Genomic DNA, 18,250 nt, shown 5'->3' with positions numbered 1-18,250 from the left:
CTTTGTTTGAGTTATGACAGTTTCTTGGAGGGGACCTGTAACTTCCTGGACTCCAAAAAGAGGAGGCTCAACAAAGTTCCTGTACCTGACCAAGAAGTAGGAATTGCCGCGGTGATGTCATTGCATTGGTCACAGAAAGAGGCCAAACTTACTATAGTATAAATTACAATATAAGGCCTTATAAAAGAGAACAGTTATAAGGCTTCCAGCATCTACAGGATAATTCAGATCATGGACAACAACAGGGATCATGCTTGTGGCGCTAATTATCCATCAGGTTTGAGACCCGTTGCACATTATCTCAGGAAATCTTGTTGATAACTCATATTTGTTAGAGAGATTTCAGATAATTTGCTGTACGTTCAATTAGACCAATCCAACATATAATGTTTTGATTTTTCACTCCGATTTATCATAAATTATAAATCAAGATTGATATCTGTACTGATTACCATAACTAAAGATAAAACCCTGCTATAGGTAAATGTGTGGTCACCACAGTAAAAGGATACACCAGAGGTTTGTGGGCCAGAATCAGGCTTGCAGTTTCTCCCAGTTTTCAGTCTTAGCTCAGCAAAACTAACCAGCAGATGGCATCCTGAAACATGTTTAGAGTGCAGATGGAAAAGAGGTATCAACCGACCAAAATGTCAAACTACTTTATGAACACATCCCTCTAAATCAGTAACGAATGTAAGTAGTAATGACCGAAGCTCAGAAAGCCCTAGTTAACCTGACTTGTGAACAAATGCACTTCCTGTTCCCCCTCGGCCCTACCTCTCTAACCCCATGGTGAAATATTTCCCAACTAAAATCTAAAGTATTACAAAAAAAAGAAGGCTAAAAATTAATCTCACATTTGCTTAATGTTCTAGGTTGTTTTTTTCCCCCTTTCAGGTGTGATTTTGGTGTGTTTAGAACGTTTACACTGCTTGTCCGGAACATGCCCACTAGAGAGTGCTGTGCGAAAGTGTAAAACGTCATACAAGACCACTAACACTCATCATGACCGTTTAAAGTGGGGTTGTAGTTTGGGCTAATGATGTAGTGTTGTGCTTTTGGTATACTTCAATATGACTTATTCAACAATATGAATTAGATCTGGAATGGATGTGTCCCATTTAAGTGCTTTTAATTCATCTGTTTTGGTATAAAATTTAAATTAATGTTGTCCTAAATTTGGAAAATTGATTATCAAGAATAAATAATTCTGACTGAATAAATAGTAAACCTTTGGCACAGTAACCAGAGAAATTAAACCTGTTCCAATCTGATTTCCTCTTTTTTTTCTTTATCTGGCTCAGGTATGACACCAGTCTGCCTATGTGGTGGACCATTCTCATGGTCTAATCTCTTCATTTTCAGTTTGAAAATATTGTTTTATCCCGTAGCTGCAATGAACCAGCGGTTTGTCATAACTGGATAAGGGGAGAGGTGTGTGGTAGATGGAGGGTACATACTTTTGGATGTATGTGAGAATCATCCTCCAGTTTCAGTTTTTATGTGAATTGTATAATTGTTTCTCTATGTTACATGAAATAATTCTGACTAGCAGTTTTCCCAGAACCCAGAGCTTTACATCACACACTGGTGAAGGTGAAAGGAAACGTTTTCACTCCTTTTAAAAACGACATGAGAGACTGTAGTTTGTACGGTGGATGGCAGGAAGTTATGCCTCAGGGGATTCTTTCTATATTCTGTGCGGCACAGGGCTGCTGTTTGGTATTTCTCTCAGGCCACTGAATACAAAATAACATTTCTGCAGGTTCTACTGGACCGTGCGGTGCATCCTGAGGGATTTTGCAGTCACATCCCTAAAAAACTCACTATTTCCATTGATAATTCTCAAAGCTGCTGGAATATTACTGCCTGCAGTACAGTTTAGTATTCCTTAATGTGCTGACTGTCTTCATAGAATATTATGAATACATTCTTGATGTGATCCAAAATTTTCTAGCGGTCAAATAAGGTTTCTCCCGTCCGCGTGCCCGTTACCTTTCTTTGTCGAGGTCGTGCGCGTTCCTCGCGTCCCCCCACCCCCCCACCAGTCAAGCGCTCAGACAGAAGTGTCAAGTACGCATGAACTGAAAAAAGGAAGCGTGGACATGTTTTTCAAAATTAAAGGCCTCAATTTTTTTTTTTAAAGAAGTACGTTTTTGGATGAAGACACAAGATGCAAAACGTTTTAAACGTCCACAGAGAGGAAATACAACTGAATTCAATTAAAAAGATCAAAAATTTAAATAAAACTTTAAAGTAAACTAGGAATAATGTTTTCACAAGTCACTCGATGGTAAGTTTTGGTTCTGCAGGTCCTCCATAAATTAAATCCTGGGCTAAGGAAGAATTGAGCACATTTTGAAGCATATCCAAAATTTAAGAGTGGTCTATAATTTACCTTTCCACATTTTCATTCATTCATTCATTCATTCATTCATTCATTCATTCATTTTCTGCCGCTGAATCCACTGTAGTGGGTCACGGGGAGTTAGGAAAATTGGACCGCTTAATTGAAATTCACAGATAGTGTAAGTCATATTCCATTATTGTAGCAACTGAATCAAACTCATATCTAAATGAGGAAGATGAAATGTATTTTCGGGGGGGGGTTGTGTTATGACATGACCGAAATGTTTCTGAGACAAACTGACGTAGAATAAATCCGGGTTTCTTGATAAATCATCACAAAAATATTAGTACAAACATTACGTTTCCAGGAACAGGGATTTACGTGGTAATTAATTTGGCATGAGGCAAAAACACAATGTGGTCTCATCATTCTTGGGGTCTAATGATACCAAACGTATAACTTACCCAATGATGGGATGTAGCTTGTATAGTAATCTTGCAATTTCATGCCTTTTTATAGTCTCTACACAGGGTTTTATTTTGAAAGGACAAAGCGGAAAACATCTTATTCTTTTCTTATATTACACACACACACACACACACACACACACACACACACACACACACACACACACACACACACACACACACACACACAGACACACTCCTCACAGCTGGAGTCCTGTCGGCGCACAGAAGATGGTGGCCGCTGCGTTGCGCACCGCGCCTGGATAGCGCAAATAGCATTTCTTGCAGGTGGAGCTGCTGCCGCGGACTGTCAGCGGCCAGACAACGGAGGAGGGACTCTCATCTCCGCGTGGGCGATACGTGGAATGAAATGGACGATGCACCTGCCTTAATCCAATATATCTGTCGTGGATTAGAAGGGAATAATTCAGCGGTATGAAGACACCTCTATTTGCGCCCTGCGCGTCTTGGTTCCAGCGGCTCTGGAGACATCAGCGCGCTGCTTTGACCTGTGGGATCGTGGAGGTGGTGGGTCCGTGGAGAGGGGGGGGAAGACCTTTTAATTAGCCCGACTCTCTTGGGCCTTGAGCCGTCTGCCACTTAGAAGACAGACTGGCAAACTTCAGAGAAAAGAAGTAGACAAGTGGACTCAGAGCTGCGCTATGAACAAGAAACCAGGACCAGAAACCGACCGGGTTATAGTAATTCTATTTTTGTGTCTGTATGTCTGTGATGATTTTTTTATGCGGATGATCTCGTAATTTCCTGGGACATTCTGTCCGTCGTATCTCGTCTATTTATCTCCTGCAGACCTCCGTGGACACGCTCTTCACGGGTTGTGGAGATTAAGTCAGTGCCTCGTTCTGAAATGTTCTCAATTCGGCCCTGCCCCAAAGGGTGTCTTGATGCAAATTAAAGATAATGAACAGATATATGTGCTTTAATGCACTAGTCTGCGCCTTAAAAGAAAAACAAAACACGGTAAACACAAGTTCTAAGTAAACCAGACAGAGAATGTGTTGTGGGGGGAAAAAATTTCAGATCAACAAGGAGGTGAAGTTCTGAAAGCGTTCGCAACACAGATTTTATTTTCTATGGAATTAAGTGGATGAAAAACAACAACTGAATAACCTAGTATGATAATGTATCCGTAATCAAAATTAAAACGAACGCAGCCCTTGAAGGAAATACGCAATAACACATTTCAAGTAGTCATTCTTAGAATAATAAGGAATCTTTACGCATACACGCTTTTTTTTAAATTTGAGTTCCTTCATTTTTTTTTGCTTTCCAGCTTGTGAAATGGTGCTTCAGTTGTGCGTAAACCGAGCAGGCAGACGGTGGACCTTGGTGCGTCAAGTGCGTCAAAACAGACGGCAATGAGGAGGAATGCTGTGACTGACGTCAAAAGGGTCAGTGACGAGCTATTCAAGACCTTTGGAAAGTCTACAGGTGTTTCCACAGCCACTGTGTTGTTAACAAGGGAGGATTTTTCTCAGAGAAAGTTTTTCTTTCACTTTTTAAGAGTAAATAGTAATCCCCCCTGTGGACAAAGTGCAGCCCCATGCTTTTCTTTGAGATAACTGTGCCTGTTCTGCCAAACCTTTGATTTTAGATTGGATTAAAAAAAGCAACATGGCGTCCCCACAACATCAGCAACTGCTGCCTCACAACACAGAGGTGAGCTGTGACTCAAGCGGAGACGGAGGCGTCTCAGTGAGGATTGGTAGCTGTGTCAAGCACAAGCATGGAGGTGGTGGACCGCTAGGTTCAATAGGGGCAGGCTTCATCGGAGGGTCCAAGCATTGCAAGTACAGCATCTCCTCCAGCTGCAGCTCTGGGGAGTCTGCAGCGAGAAGGCCGGCGATGAAGAGCTTTCGCTCCCAGAAAAAGATGCCCCAGCTCTTTGAGAGATCTGCTGGTCATTTCTGGGATCCCAAGTTCGACTCTTCAATCCTGGAGGAGGCCTGCAGAGAACGGTGTTTCCCACAGACTCAGCGGCGCTTCCGCTATGTGCTGCTCTACCTGGTTGCCGTTGGTCTCCTGTGGGGATTATACTTTGCTATCAACCCTTCCCGATGTGATAGGACTACATTTCTCATCCCCACCGCCTCCTTCCTCCTTTTCTGCCTCCTTCTCTTCATTTTAACATTTACTAAGCTCTATTCTCGCTGCTACAACCAGGCATCGCTGCTGCTCATCCTTGTCACCTTCACCCTTACCCTTGCCCCCCAAATCCAGACGACAAGCTTGAGGGACCCAGAGACTCCTATTCCTGTACTGGAAGTGGAGGAGTTCAGTGGCATGGGACCTGTCTACAACCTTTCTTATGAAAAACCTGTGGGAGAGAGTGTTTTCTACCCCTGCCTGTCTCCTGTAGGCACCTTCTCCCTCTGCATCGAGGTACTTATGCTGCTGTACAGTGTACTTCATGTTCGCCTCTATGCTTCCGTCTTGCTTGGGTCTTTCTACTCTGTCTTTTTTGAGAGTTTAGGCTGGCTGCACCTGACACAGGCAGGACAAAACTGGACCTTATCCATCCAATCAGACTGGGATACCCTAAGTTGGCTGGGTCCAGCCAAAGCTCTGCTCCACCTGTGCGCCCATGCCATTGGCATCCATTTATTCATCATGTCTGAGGTGCGGTCTCGCAGCACCTTCCTTAAAGTGGGACAAGCTATCATGCACGGCAAAGATTTAGAGGTGGAAAAAGCCTTGAAGGAGAGAATGATCCACTCTGTCATGCCCCGTATCGTCGCAGATGAACTGATGAAGCAGGGAGACGAGGAAATTGGTGACAATTCTGTTAAACGGTATTCCACCAGTGGTGCAGCTGCTGCCATCTCCAGCCCTAAAAACAACAAAAGAAAGAAAACGTCCATCCCCCGAGGCCAGATCATCTTCAGACCTTTCAACATGAAAAGAATGGAGCCAGTCAGCATCCTCTTCGCAGATATTGTAGGCTTTACAAAAATGTCTGCCAACAAATCTGCACACGCCCTTGTAGGGCTTCTAAATGATTTATTTGGTCGTTTTGATCGACTTTGTGAGCTCACTGGCTGTGAGAAGATCAGTACTCTAGGAGATTGTTACTACTGTGTGGCTGGTTGTCCTGAACCCAGACCAGACCATGCTTACTGCTGCGTGGAGATGGGCCTGGGCATGATTCAGGCTATTGAGCAGTTCTGCCAGGAGAAGAGGGAGATGGTCAACATGAGGGTGGGTGTTCATACTGGGACTGTACTCTGTGGTATCCTGGGCATGAAACGCTTCAAGTTTGATGTCTGGTCAAATGATGTCAACTTCGCCAACCTGATGGAGCAGCTGGGAGTGGCTGGAAAAGTCCACCTTTCACAGGCCACAGCTAACTTCTTGGATGATCGCTACCAACATGAAAATGGACAAGTCGTTGAGAGAATCGGCCAGAGCGTAGTGGCTGATCAGCTCAAAGGTAGGTGTGAAAATAGAGCAAAAGAAGAGCTGTCAATGTGTTCGCTTTTCCTCGGTCATGTTTATGTCTATAATAAGTACTTCATGGTTTTAACTTGCATTGAAAAAACAGGTAATCCCAAACCATTTAACTGATTTTCAGCAATATGAATTCATGCTGCAGTTGTTTTCCCATGAATCCACAAACATTTGTGTGCATTTAATGTCCTGTAATGACTCTCCACCGCCAAGAAACGTCCATTTAAGTCAGTGTGTGAACAGTTCTCACCACAGGTTGATTAAAACAGTGGGAGGGGAACATTTGCGTTTGTCAAGGTCAGCGCTGGGATTCAGCATCGTGCATTGTACCCGAAACAGATGGGCTGGCAGTGTTGAGTCAGTGTGAGTCAAGTGTCCTCTGTGGTGTTATCAGCATGTGACTGTATCACAGATAGATGCCATCTTCTGCACGTCCCCTCCTCCACCCAGTCTCTACTGACTCTTTGTTCTCCTTCAGACGCCCCCAATATGTGCTGTTCTCTTAACTTTGCCGTGAGCACCAGGAATGGGTTTACATCTTAACACAAATGTCTCGCACTAGAATAGAGAATTGTTTGCAGCTTTATCTTTTGCCTCTCAATCTTGTCATCTCCTTCCTCTGCATCCGAACTACTCGACTGCAGCGTTTATTTGAGACTTTTGCAAATCAAGTCAAATTAAATGTTGACTTAATGTCTATGATATATTTTTACCTGGTATTTATCTGCCTTTTTGTATTACAATTTGAGATTTAATTCAGTAGAAAATGCATCCTTCAAAGCTTCTACACATAGTAGGCAAGAAATTCCTGTGGGACTCTGCACAGGTTTGTATTATTCTAGCCTGGAAATCATTGATGTGACCGGTCATGGAAAAAGAACGAACCGGTGCACTGCTTGTTTACCAGCCCTCAGGAGTGATTTATGGGCCTGCATTTTCCCCTCATCTGTCGGATTAATGAGTGACTACCACTCACTCCATGCCACTCACTCTTTTCTTCATTTTACCATGAAGATAAATGTGTTATCCACATCCGTACAACCTCCGTTTTCTTCCTCTCCCTTATCTACCCCACTCCTTTCTTGCGTCCATCACAGGCTCACTTCCCCCTCAAGATTTATTCCCTTCTCTGTTAATCTGTTGTCCCAGTGAGAGAGCCGGGTGTCAGGAATGACTTCTCCTGTGTCGTGGATTCCCTTGAGTGTCTGCCTCAGTCTGTTTTAATCACTTGGATACCACTGCAGTCTAGTATGGGTCCTGTCCTGGTCTGAACCCTGTTACCCAACTCACAAGTAAATTGCTCTGACTTGTGCTGGCGATTGTTGTACACCTGCTTTGTGTATAGTGTTTTGTTGTTGTTATTTTATTTTAGTCATTTTCACACACACCTTTTGGATTTTCTCATCCTTTAAAAAAGCCACGCCCACGCTCCGAGACGTTTTGCCATCTCATCCCGATGGCACACATGCTTGAAGTTTCTTGCTACAGCTTCCAGTCTCGTTCCAGTGAGTCATTGTAATGGGATTACATGACGTGCAGCCGTGTGTGTGTGGTTGTGTGGTCAGTTTCCTGCTACAGTTGCTTCCTGTTGATTCCTCACCGCTGACCTGAGGCCTGTGGTTTTAGCAACACATGGAGAAGCTGTTTACATCCCAGTGATTAATTGCTGCTGTTCAACAGCTTGACTACACCAAAATTAGCTTTGAAGCTCACACTAATGATTATTTGGGTGAGTCTTTCGTCGTGTAATGATTCTTCTTATTAATCTATTAATTGTCACGTCTACAAGGCATTGGAAATTAATGAATAATTCTTGCAACACTTTCTAAAAACCTCCCAAAAACAAATCTGAAATCTTTGCTTGTGTCCAAAAAATAAAAAGTCAATATTTTATTTCTAAGGATTTAAGGAGAGTCAAGACAAGAAAAGAAAAGAAAAGAAAAGCGTAAAAAAACACATTTTTGAGAAGCTTAATACATTAATTACTGTAACTTAAAATATAATGTGTAATTAAATGAATATTTAGTAATAATTTGCATAGGAAATAATGGATGAATCTGATAAACAAGAGTAACATTCAGGTAATAAAAACACTTGTATTTTTTCACAACAGTTGAAATCAGTATAATCAGTAATGAAAAAAACATCACAACCAGTTTGAAGGATATAACATGATGACCTGAATAGCTCTGGCCAAGATTGTCTCTTCTCTTTCTCTTTTTTGTGTCCAAGGCACTGCATGTGATGCAGATCTTTTTATGGTAAGTTGTTATTGTATGTTTTCCTGACTGGAAATGGAAGCTATAATTGGCTGTTTCCCTGGAAAATACCTGCCTGTGTCCTTCCTTTGTACTTGTTAAAGAATTATGGCAGCTGCCCAACAAGAAAGTGTGTCCCTATTATCTTGTTGTTGATGGTTCTCTCTTCCTATCAGCATTTGTCTCCAGGGGAAATTAAATTGTTAGCTGTTTGATAAAATTATTTATTTTAGGGCCATTACTAATTAATCCTGTAGCAGTCTAATATTACAGCAGGTTATTCTAATTAATGTGAAAAAGTATTGAAATATATGACGCTTTATGAAAGTTGCTGTAGTCAGTATTTTTTCATATCTTGAACGTATTATGTTACTAGAATGGCAATCAATAGAACCCATACCACAGAGGCCCAACTGTTCACTGTAACTCAATCAAGGCATTTGCCCTGTAATAACAGTTTAAGACTGGATCTGTTACAACCATAGATTTGGGTTTTTCTTTCATTTTTTTTTTGCCCAAAATTGCCCATCCTCTTAGATAACAATTTGCATTTTGTATCAGGATGCTTTTCCTATTGTCCAACCCAACTTGGCAGCCAAAAACACAAATTACTGGATGTTTAAGAGACTGCGTTTTCTTTGGGATGTACGTATTCAACTCATTCTGCTGTAAATTTGGCTGGTTGGGGTTTTTTTAAAACCCATTTAGAATGAATAAACACTATGTGAAATGAGCCAAATGAACACTGATGGTATAACTCTAATTAATGTGAGCATCTGAAGGCTCTTTGTGTATTGGGTTGTGTGATGCTCCTCATGTCTAATGCTCTCCTCAGCCTGACATTAAAATCTATGTTCTCAAATTTGGTTTGACCTTTTCTAGCTCAGCTATTGATGAGAGCTGTTCCCTGTAGTTGAGTACAGTACATCCCTTTCTGACTTATTCGTTTCTCTTCTGCCATCAGGATAATTCATAAGCTAAGGTTAGTTAATCTCTTGGCCTGAAGTGATCAATGTTCTCCCTCTCGATCATTATCCATCTATGCTGACCTGGAGTTATGCCGATGCCGACCTCTACCGGTTGTTTTTTATCACAGCAATGATATTGATTATCTTTAATGAGGCTGTCAAGACTATGTTTCTTCATAATGGGGCAGCATGAGAGGATTTCATATGATGATATCAAAGAGAATCGACCAGAGCCAGGGGTTGTGTTGGCTAGAAAGCAGATGATAATGTATATTCTAGTTCATGCTATTTGTACAATTTCTTTTTTCACATCTAAGCCCTCATAACTATGATCGATTAGCGACATTGAAATTGATTCAAGCACAGAGCAGAACTTAGCTTCAAATAGCCTGAGTGATGAATGCTCTGTGCCTCTTCACTTTGGCCTTATTGCTTCACACTCTGTTACCAGGAGAACTATTTGTGCATTTTAGAGACTCACTTGCACGCATGCTTATTCACACTCCTACATGCCTTCCTTCGCCATGTGAATGCAATACCATAGGGATGTGCTGTCAGTCAGGAAAGCGTACAGTGTTTGTTTGAGGCTGAGTTGAAAATAGCTTATGGCTGCCTGTGACCTTGACCACAATATAGGAGGTTGTATTCAAAGACGCAGCGATGGAAAGATGAAGACAAGCGAGAACACGAGAGATAAAGCAGATGAGTTATCCTTAACTGTGGTCCGATTCTGTAATCTGAGACTTGGTTCTGGTGGATTAATATTAAAAAACAGCGCTGGACTAGATTAGTCCACATTATTTAGCCAGCGAGCTCTACTCTTAATCACAAGGAAAAGAAGTGAGGCTGTGTATGCTCATAAGGCTCTGGATTTCACACCTTAAGTGCAGTGTTTATCTGCTGTCACATCTATACACTGTACTTGACAAAACAAATTGACTTCTTCACCCTAATATATATACAGCACACACACACACACACACACACACACACCCTTCCAGCAATCAAAATCCTCAGCTTAATTCCCGCTTCTTGGGTCCAAATCAGTATGCATACAAAGTATGCAGCCCTACTGTAAGAAGACAAGGTGGTTGATTGCAAAGTGGAGTGGCTCACTGCATTGATGGGCTGAGGATGTGGAGCTGGAGCAGGGGGCAAATGTTTGGTAGCCTGCGTTCCAGATTTGGACTGCGTCAGGTTTCCATCCAGAGCAGAACCCTTTTCACATAGTAAGAAAAAGAACAGGCCTGTTATTAATTGTCATCAAAGAAGAAAGGGGGAAATTGTTGCTATAGTTTTTTGTGACCGAGATGCTGGGAACACGTTGCCTCTGTTGTGTTGTGCAATATTGATCTGTTTTTTACATTACGCTCTAGCACAGTATGGTAGACAATCTAACATGAATTATTTTTGTCTTTATCAAGTAACTTTGCAGATGTGGCATTAGGCAAATTTGTGGCTGTGTTGTCTGGATCACTGAAAGTCTGTCATGTGTGGGTACCTGTATTTTATAGCTCCAGTCGGTTAGGTTGCTCACCTGGAATGAACTACCTGCACTTATTTGAGCCTAAGCAAGAGCATCCCTCACTACTTTGGCTCAGCAAGTAATGCCAAAAGATTTCCATGAAGGGGAGCGTAATGAGTTTATCAGTCAGGAGCACAAAAAAAAAAGCAGAAAATATGTTTATCCAAAGGGCTGCACATAATGTAATCTGCGTGGCCTAGTAGGCTAATATAATTGAGCTAATACTGTTGGAGATTTCCATCTGTACATTTGTGTTTCCTGTTGTGCTCCACCTCATCACGACAAGTGTCGCTGGAAAGTGAGACGCCCCCCCCCCCTCCATATTGGTGACAGATGCCCAGTTGGCACAGGGCTGATACGTCCTGCTTCTGTCTGCTCTGAATGAAATGACCCCCCGCGGGTGGGGGGGTAGGATGAGAGCCTGACACCACTGTTTGTCTGATAAAGAGCCAGACGTGTATGCAGGTGAAGTGGCAGGTCCTGCAGAATGCGATGTAGGACATGCTACACAACATATTGTCATGCACACACTTTTCCACATTGTTCAGACGCCAGCGGGCAATTTAATACAGCAAATTAAACATGCACAAACAGCAAATCTGTGTCAGTGGCTTTGCAGACAGTTCAGGGTTCAGGTGACCTCTCGGCTGTCAGAAATACATGGAGGTAGTCTCTATGGATTGTGATGCTGCTTACGAAGCAATGTTTTACAGCGCTGCAGTAAAGATGCATTATAACAGGATGATGTTGTTAGGGTTAGGGTTACATTGGGATGGGAGTGTCGTCTTCAGTATTTCATTACCTGACTACAATCCTAGTTTCATCAGACTTAACAGATAAATTAAATATTGGGTGTTGAATATTTTGTTTGTTTTCATGTCGTGATTTATGAAATCTCATATTGATCTATTTCTTTCACATTCTTTTGGAGGATGTCTGGGAGATATGCTGTTTGAAGATGGTAATAATTTAATGTGATTAAAATAGTACAGCTTCTTTTTTAAATACCAGTTTAATTAATGTAGGTAAAAATATTTTCTAGCATGTGAAAATATTTTGAAAGCATCTACCACTATCATATGTTAATGAGTTTGCCTTAATGGCTTGATGACAGAAATGTTTCTCATGTAAAAACATTAAATTTTCTTTAGTTTCAGCTTCTCTACTGTAAGTTTTTCATAAATTTCTCTACATCAAAGAATTGACTTAGGGTTTTGATCTTAAACTCTCAATCCAGCATTATTCTACACTAAATGAATAAGCAATCAATCAAAAAAATATTAATAACGATAAAAAATGATTCATTCAAATATGAGTCATCAAATAACACATATCTAACTGTGTAAACGTTCTTTATTTGGCAGACCTGGTCTGTGATTGGAGTCTTATCTATGATACATTACTACGTCCGCAATCATTAAAAATAAATAATCTATTCATTTATTATCTGGGACATCTGGGTTGGGGAAATGTGAGAGTAATGCTCTTTGACGCTCCATGTATCATCCACTCCATTAACCCCCATTAAACTTGTGGAGGTAAACTAATGTTGTGAAACCATGCATTACTCTGCTGTGTGCAGTCATGTGACAGATACTTACATTTATTTCTTATTTATTTAGCCCATAACTCTGTGGAGATTTGGCTGGAGTTTTCAATCTGTGGGCTATGTAACATCTTAGTTTCTTATCTTTAAAGCTACAAAGTCTACAGCTACTTCACAGTGTGATTTAATGCTCTTCAGCACAGCTGGGGTTTTGTAACAGAACTGTCCTGCTGCTCTCTCCTTCATTTCATATGACAGGCCAATCTGTTATCAAGCACTGTGAGCATATTCACAGTTTTTCTGAGATCTCCCTTCCTGCAAATGTGATGAAAAGAATTCTAGAAAGGTGTTTGCAATAAAGAGGCTTATAATGAGAGAGTAGAAACAGATAAATATAAAGTGAAGCAGAAATATTAGATTTGACCCCTCGAAATTCATCCTGTTCCAACTGGCTTGCAATCATAGCAAGTGGCAACACACACAGACACACATTTACCCCAGCTATGCACGCTGGGCCTGCCAAGGCTAATTGCCTTGGCACAAGGCTGTGAACACGGTTGAGGGTAAGCTTTACACTGGTGGTCCGACTGGAAGAAAAGCGCCAAACTGACTTTATTCAGATAAAATTTCGACTGTCACGTTGTGTTTTAAGCCTCAAAGAGCTGAGGCTTGGGACTTTTTTCTCGTTGCTGTGCAGATGATCGGGTGATAAATTCCTCTCATGAGTCACTGATGCGTCCAAAGCTTTTCTCCAGTGTGATCAAGGTTACAGGAGATGTCTTCACTCCCTGTGATAGATGCACTCCAGCCTTCACTGACACTGACAGATGGAGCTCACTCTTACAGTGACAAGTACAATAACGTCCACCCGCCCTCAGACATGTATGCAATCACGCTCACTTTTTTTTTTTTTTTGGTGATTGTGCAAATATCCATGAAAGCAGCCACACCCCATCAGTGTTGGTGGGTTGCGGTGACTCGTCAACGTGCATATCCGGTACACGTGGGTGCATGTGTGTGTAATAAGTGGTATGAATTATGAATGAGGAACGATGACGAGTTGCTTGTCCACTTTGAAGCATGCTACTGCACTCAGCCAGCATTGACTGAGTATGTATGTATGTATGTGTGTGAGCGTGTGTGTGTGTGTAATATACAGGTAAAGTGTGTTTTCCTCTATGCAATGAATTATTTGTGTGCTATAAATGCATGCCTGAGTGTTAACAAATCTGTGATATAGACCATTAGAAGTATTTGTGGAATGTCTGAGGCTAGTGTTTGCTTAAAAAAATCAAGAAACCTATATTTTTAAAAATGCAAAGCAAGACAATTCAATGGGAAGTTATTGGACTTACCCCTTGCTCGTCCTCTTTACCTCTCCTGTGTGTCGCATATATTATTCTTAGATTTTTAAAAAATAATTTTTCACGCTTAATCTTTAACAGTCTTCCTTGTGCTTATGCTGTTTGAATCCTGTTAAACCATTTATTGCTGTGGCCTGTGTACATAGTAAAAGTACAAAATTAAGTCACTTTATAGAAACTTTACTGACTGAATAGTTATTGATTATTGCATTTTTTAACAGGAAAATTAGTTGTTTTCTGTTTTGAATGCATCTCTTCTATATTGTTTAGCTTGACTAAGTCTTTTAAAGCTGGTATTGGTATTATTTTGTTCTGTTATTAATTATTTTATTCTCAAATGTTCGTCAATTATTTTCCATCTATCCATTTTCTGAACCGTTTGTCTGCTGTGGTGGAGCCTCAGTCGGCTGGAGCCTCGTGTTGTTACTGTGTTCATGACGAGCCACAGCTTTGTAGGATGGTATTGCTGGTCCTCTTCTCTTGTGAGATGAACTCCCTGCCTCATTGTCAGCTCCTTTGGTGCAGGATGCTCTTCCTGCATCCCCTTCAGCCATCAGCTGCTCAAGCTTTCACTCACTTAACAGCCCCAGGGATACCTCAGGCTGTCACTCCTGAAAGCTATTGCTGACTTGGATTTATGACATGTATTTATGTGTGTGGTTGCATGTGAAAAGCATGTGATAGATGTATGACTGAGGTTGTTCCCTATCCTTTTATCACTTTCAATCTGTCTCCCTTCATGTCAGCCCCTCAGCCTCCCTGTCTGTTTTCCTATCCTCCATCTTGCTGCCGTCTCATGCTGCAACTGTTGAGTGGGAGTGCTGCCTCTGCTGTTTTTTCAAATGGCACCTTAATCAACTATGAGAACAGAAATGCTTATCTTAAAAGGCTGCAAAAAAAAAATAAAAAAAATCTTTGACTCTGACAGAGCATTTAGTGAATATGTCAATTCTGCTTTTTTTAAAGAGATGCAGGTCATCAGTGCAAACATCCATCAGCATGCATACAGCTACGTCTCCATCTCAGGCAGAATGTGACTCAGGGGTTTCTGAGGTGGAAGCAGAGCTTTTACATAAAAGCCTCGTTTAGCCCTGCTGTATAATTAGCCATTAAGATCAGCGGCCCTTAGAGAGGTTCACAGTGCTCAGCAGAAGATCCAGCATACTTTCACCATCATCCCCCCAGTGAAGATGCCATTACTTAAAATGTTGAGTAAGCCAAGTCTGTGGTATTAAAGCAGGAAAGGGATATGATATTTATCAGTGCTGGTTGTTTGCTTTGATCATTTACCCCAAACCACAGACTCTCTGTTCAGCATAAGGGGTGCTGCTCATTGCGTCAGGTCAACAGTGTGTCTGGTTGAATCAATTTAATGTGATGAATTAAAATTTTTGGTTAGAGGCTCAAAAAACACAAACAAAAGTCTTTTTGTTTTGTTTCAGCCTCCAACTAGAAATTAATTAGAGGGGGGGATTAGCAATCAGAGGAACAGGCAAGGATTGAGGGTTTGACAGAGATGGCGTGACAAAGATGAGATGGACGCTGATTCTGCACTTTTGGGATGACGTCAGCCGCAATGATTTTTCTTTGAGAGAAGCCCATGAAACCCATGGAGAGAGATGAGGCAGACAGACGGATGTCGGCTCCTGCACAGACACACAGTGAGTTGAGTGACTGACAAAATGGGGAGAAAATGCAGGCCAGCAAGCCCAGGGTGAGAGGAGTTAAAGGTTTTGGAGAGATGTCAAGTGTATCTGTTGTTGTGCCAGTCGACCATGGCAGTCTGAGACTCTCTAGGTAGAACACAGAACAGCAGCAGATAGGACACCGGCACAGCTGAGCAGCAGCTAAAGACTTTGGAGAGATGTCAAGTGTTTCCACTGTCATTTTGAGTGAGCTGTGATGGAGCTGGATTCAAGCCAGGATGAGAAAATTGGCCATCCAAACATGCCAAATATGGAGTTTCTTTTCCTATGCCATATGTTTACAGCATTTAGGGACTGGAAGAGAGAGTATTGACTTGATTCGTTGATAGTTGAGACCTCAGTGAGGCGTGTTGCTGTGGGACTCTGTTTGGGTTTTACTTTGCTGTGATTTACAGCTGAGAGACTTTTTGTCCCGAACCTGGAGAGCTATTATGCTGAGAAAGCAAAGGTACAGGAGTGGAAGACTTACTCTTGCTGTTTTCTTTTTATGAGATCAGTTTTTTTTATACTCAAGAGTTCTCTGCGGGTTATTTCTGTGCATGAGTGCGTGTGTGTGGTCCGTGTGTGTGTGTGTGTGTGTGTGTGTGTGTGTGTGTGCGATGTGAAAAAAAGGTATTAGTTCAGCTGCACTACATTGATGCAGAAGTATGTACCAGGTTTTACTTTCTGTGAATCCAGTCCATTACACTAAATACCAGTATTTATGCTTCAATTACTTGTTAGCCACCTCAACAACAGAATATAATTACACAAGTGGGTCCAAAATTTACAAAGCAGTCCTTTTTTATGTGTAAATATAAAAAAGGACATCTTTTTTCACATGAAGGTTAAGACATTTAGCTCTCATCCAAGAGGCTTCTTCTCTCCTTCTATTTCAGTTCTGAAATGAAGAAGCCTCGAGGATGAGGCTTAAATGTCTTCACACTTGTCCCATAGGTCCAGTTGACTTTATTCATCACAGATATCTATCATCACCTGCTGGATCCAGAATCTTCAACATTCATTGAAATGTCATGTGTTTTAAAGCCCATATAAGTAAATGTGCACCAGTCTCCTCATTTTACATATTTAGTTTAATTGTTACTTCATTTTTATATGAGATTCATAAAATGCTACACAAGAACAATCGAAACAGCTGCCAGTACAAATTGAGTATTTCTATTATTTTGAACCTGTGACTTTTTTTTGGAAATAAGTACTACAGTATTTTTTAATTCAAATGCCCAGATCCTGACAGACTTTCTCTGATCCAATTGAGGAAGTATGCACAAAAGAATCAAGATAGTTTATTATCGAAATCTTGCAAAACAAATGTTTCCACAAAGTAGTTCTGCAGCCAACAGCAAGCTAATCCAATTAAATTCTTCAAGGTGGAAACAGTATTTGACAAAACTCTGCTGTTTGTGGTGTCATATCTCCCAGTTATAAACCACTTTAAATCCACCACATGCTTGCTTCCATAAAACATGAAGCACATAGCCCAGAGCACATGTTAATGTGAGCGTTTTGCTTGATTAAGTGAGTTGCAAATTCTATATATTATTCAATACATCTGTTTTGAGCCATTGTTTGGTCATTTTAAAATGACTCACAGTTATTAAAGAACTCCTGTATTTATGAACACAAGAAAAAAACACTACACAAAGACCACACTAAACAATCAATTTGCTCTGAATAAAAATCAAAAAGGGTGCTGCATCTCTGGAATAATATGCACTTACTATAATAACTGGCAAATGCAAATTTTTAAATCTGTCTCAGAAAAGAAGATAATAATTCAAACAACTCAGTTTCAATGCCTTTGATAGTTCAAGCTGTTTTCTCACTCATGCATGATGTTAAACTGAACAGAAACTAAAATGCCAGACAATCAGCAAAGTCAAGTACAGTAATGAAAGATGTAGCGTTAAATCACCAGAACAGCAGTGGTGCTTACATTTCTTCAAACATGGGTGCAATAAAGAAACCTTTGGTTAATAGTTGGATGGATTTGAAGGGGGAGTGTTAAAGTGTAAGCTTAAGCTGATTGTTTCAAGTATTTTCTTATATCCTAACCAAAGTAAACCAAGGATGTGCTGACTGCGGTCCACTATAACGTTTGCATTTCATTTTTCTTTGACAAATGTTAGTCCCTCTTTGTCTCATCTCTGTTATCCTGTTTTTATTGAGTTAATGTGAACACACTCCCCCAACAAAGAGTCCTCTCTTCTCTGCTTGCGTTTGTTTACGCCGAACAAAACAATTATAAATGCACACAGCAGTGTCGGCATCTAATCAGACATGTTACATAAATGTCACGCAAAGAAGTCTCAACAATGGAATAACAAGGTACGAGCCATTTCTCACATCCCTGTTTTGTGGCGGTTGACGTCCTCCTCTGCTCGGATGCCAAGGAGTTTACGACCTCGGAGTTTCTCATCAGTTTACAGACATCTGATGTTCTTGTTCTTTTAGTCAACTGTTAAGTCTCTTGATTGTGGAAAGCTCTATAAAATGTCAAAATATCACGACCCTGTCTCACTTCTCAGACTCGGCTATTGATTCAGAAGTGAGCTGGTCTGAGCAGAAGTTCAGCTCCTCTCCCTCTGACATACACCA

The 18,250-nt window shown here is 41.0% G+C and overlaps 1 protein-coding gene across 2 annotated transcripts in view; it reads left to right on the top strand.

Annotated features, from left to right (window-relative positions):
• The first annotated feature begins 3,056 nt into the window (after window positions 1-3,056).
• LOC137609610 (adenylate cyclase type 9-like) overlaps window positions 3,057-18,250 on the top strand; it is a 29,654-nt gene continuing 14,460 nt past the window's right edge. For both annotated transcript variants that reach the window (XM_068336745.1, XM_068336744.1), the window contains exon 1: window positions 3,057-6,268. In XM_068336745.1, coding sequence (XP_068192846.1) covers window positions 4,453-6,268 — 1,816 coding nt within the window. In that variant the 5' untranslated portion in view covers window positions 3,057-4,452. The remainder of the gene's footprint in view (window positions 6,269-18,250) is intronic.

The sequence above is a fragment of the Antennarius striatus genome, chromosome 16 (assembly GCF_040054535.1).
Source record: "Antennarius striatus isolate MH-2024 chromosome 16, ASM4005453v1, whole genome shotgun sequence".
Lineage (NCBI taxonomy): Eukaryota > Metazoa > Chordata > Actinopteri > Lophiiformes > Antennariidae > Antennarius > Antennarius striatus.
This window is presented reverse-complemented; position numbering and strand designations above follow the sequence as displayed.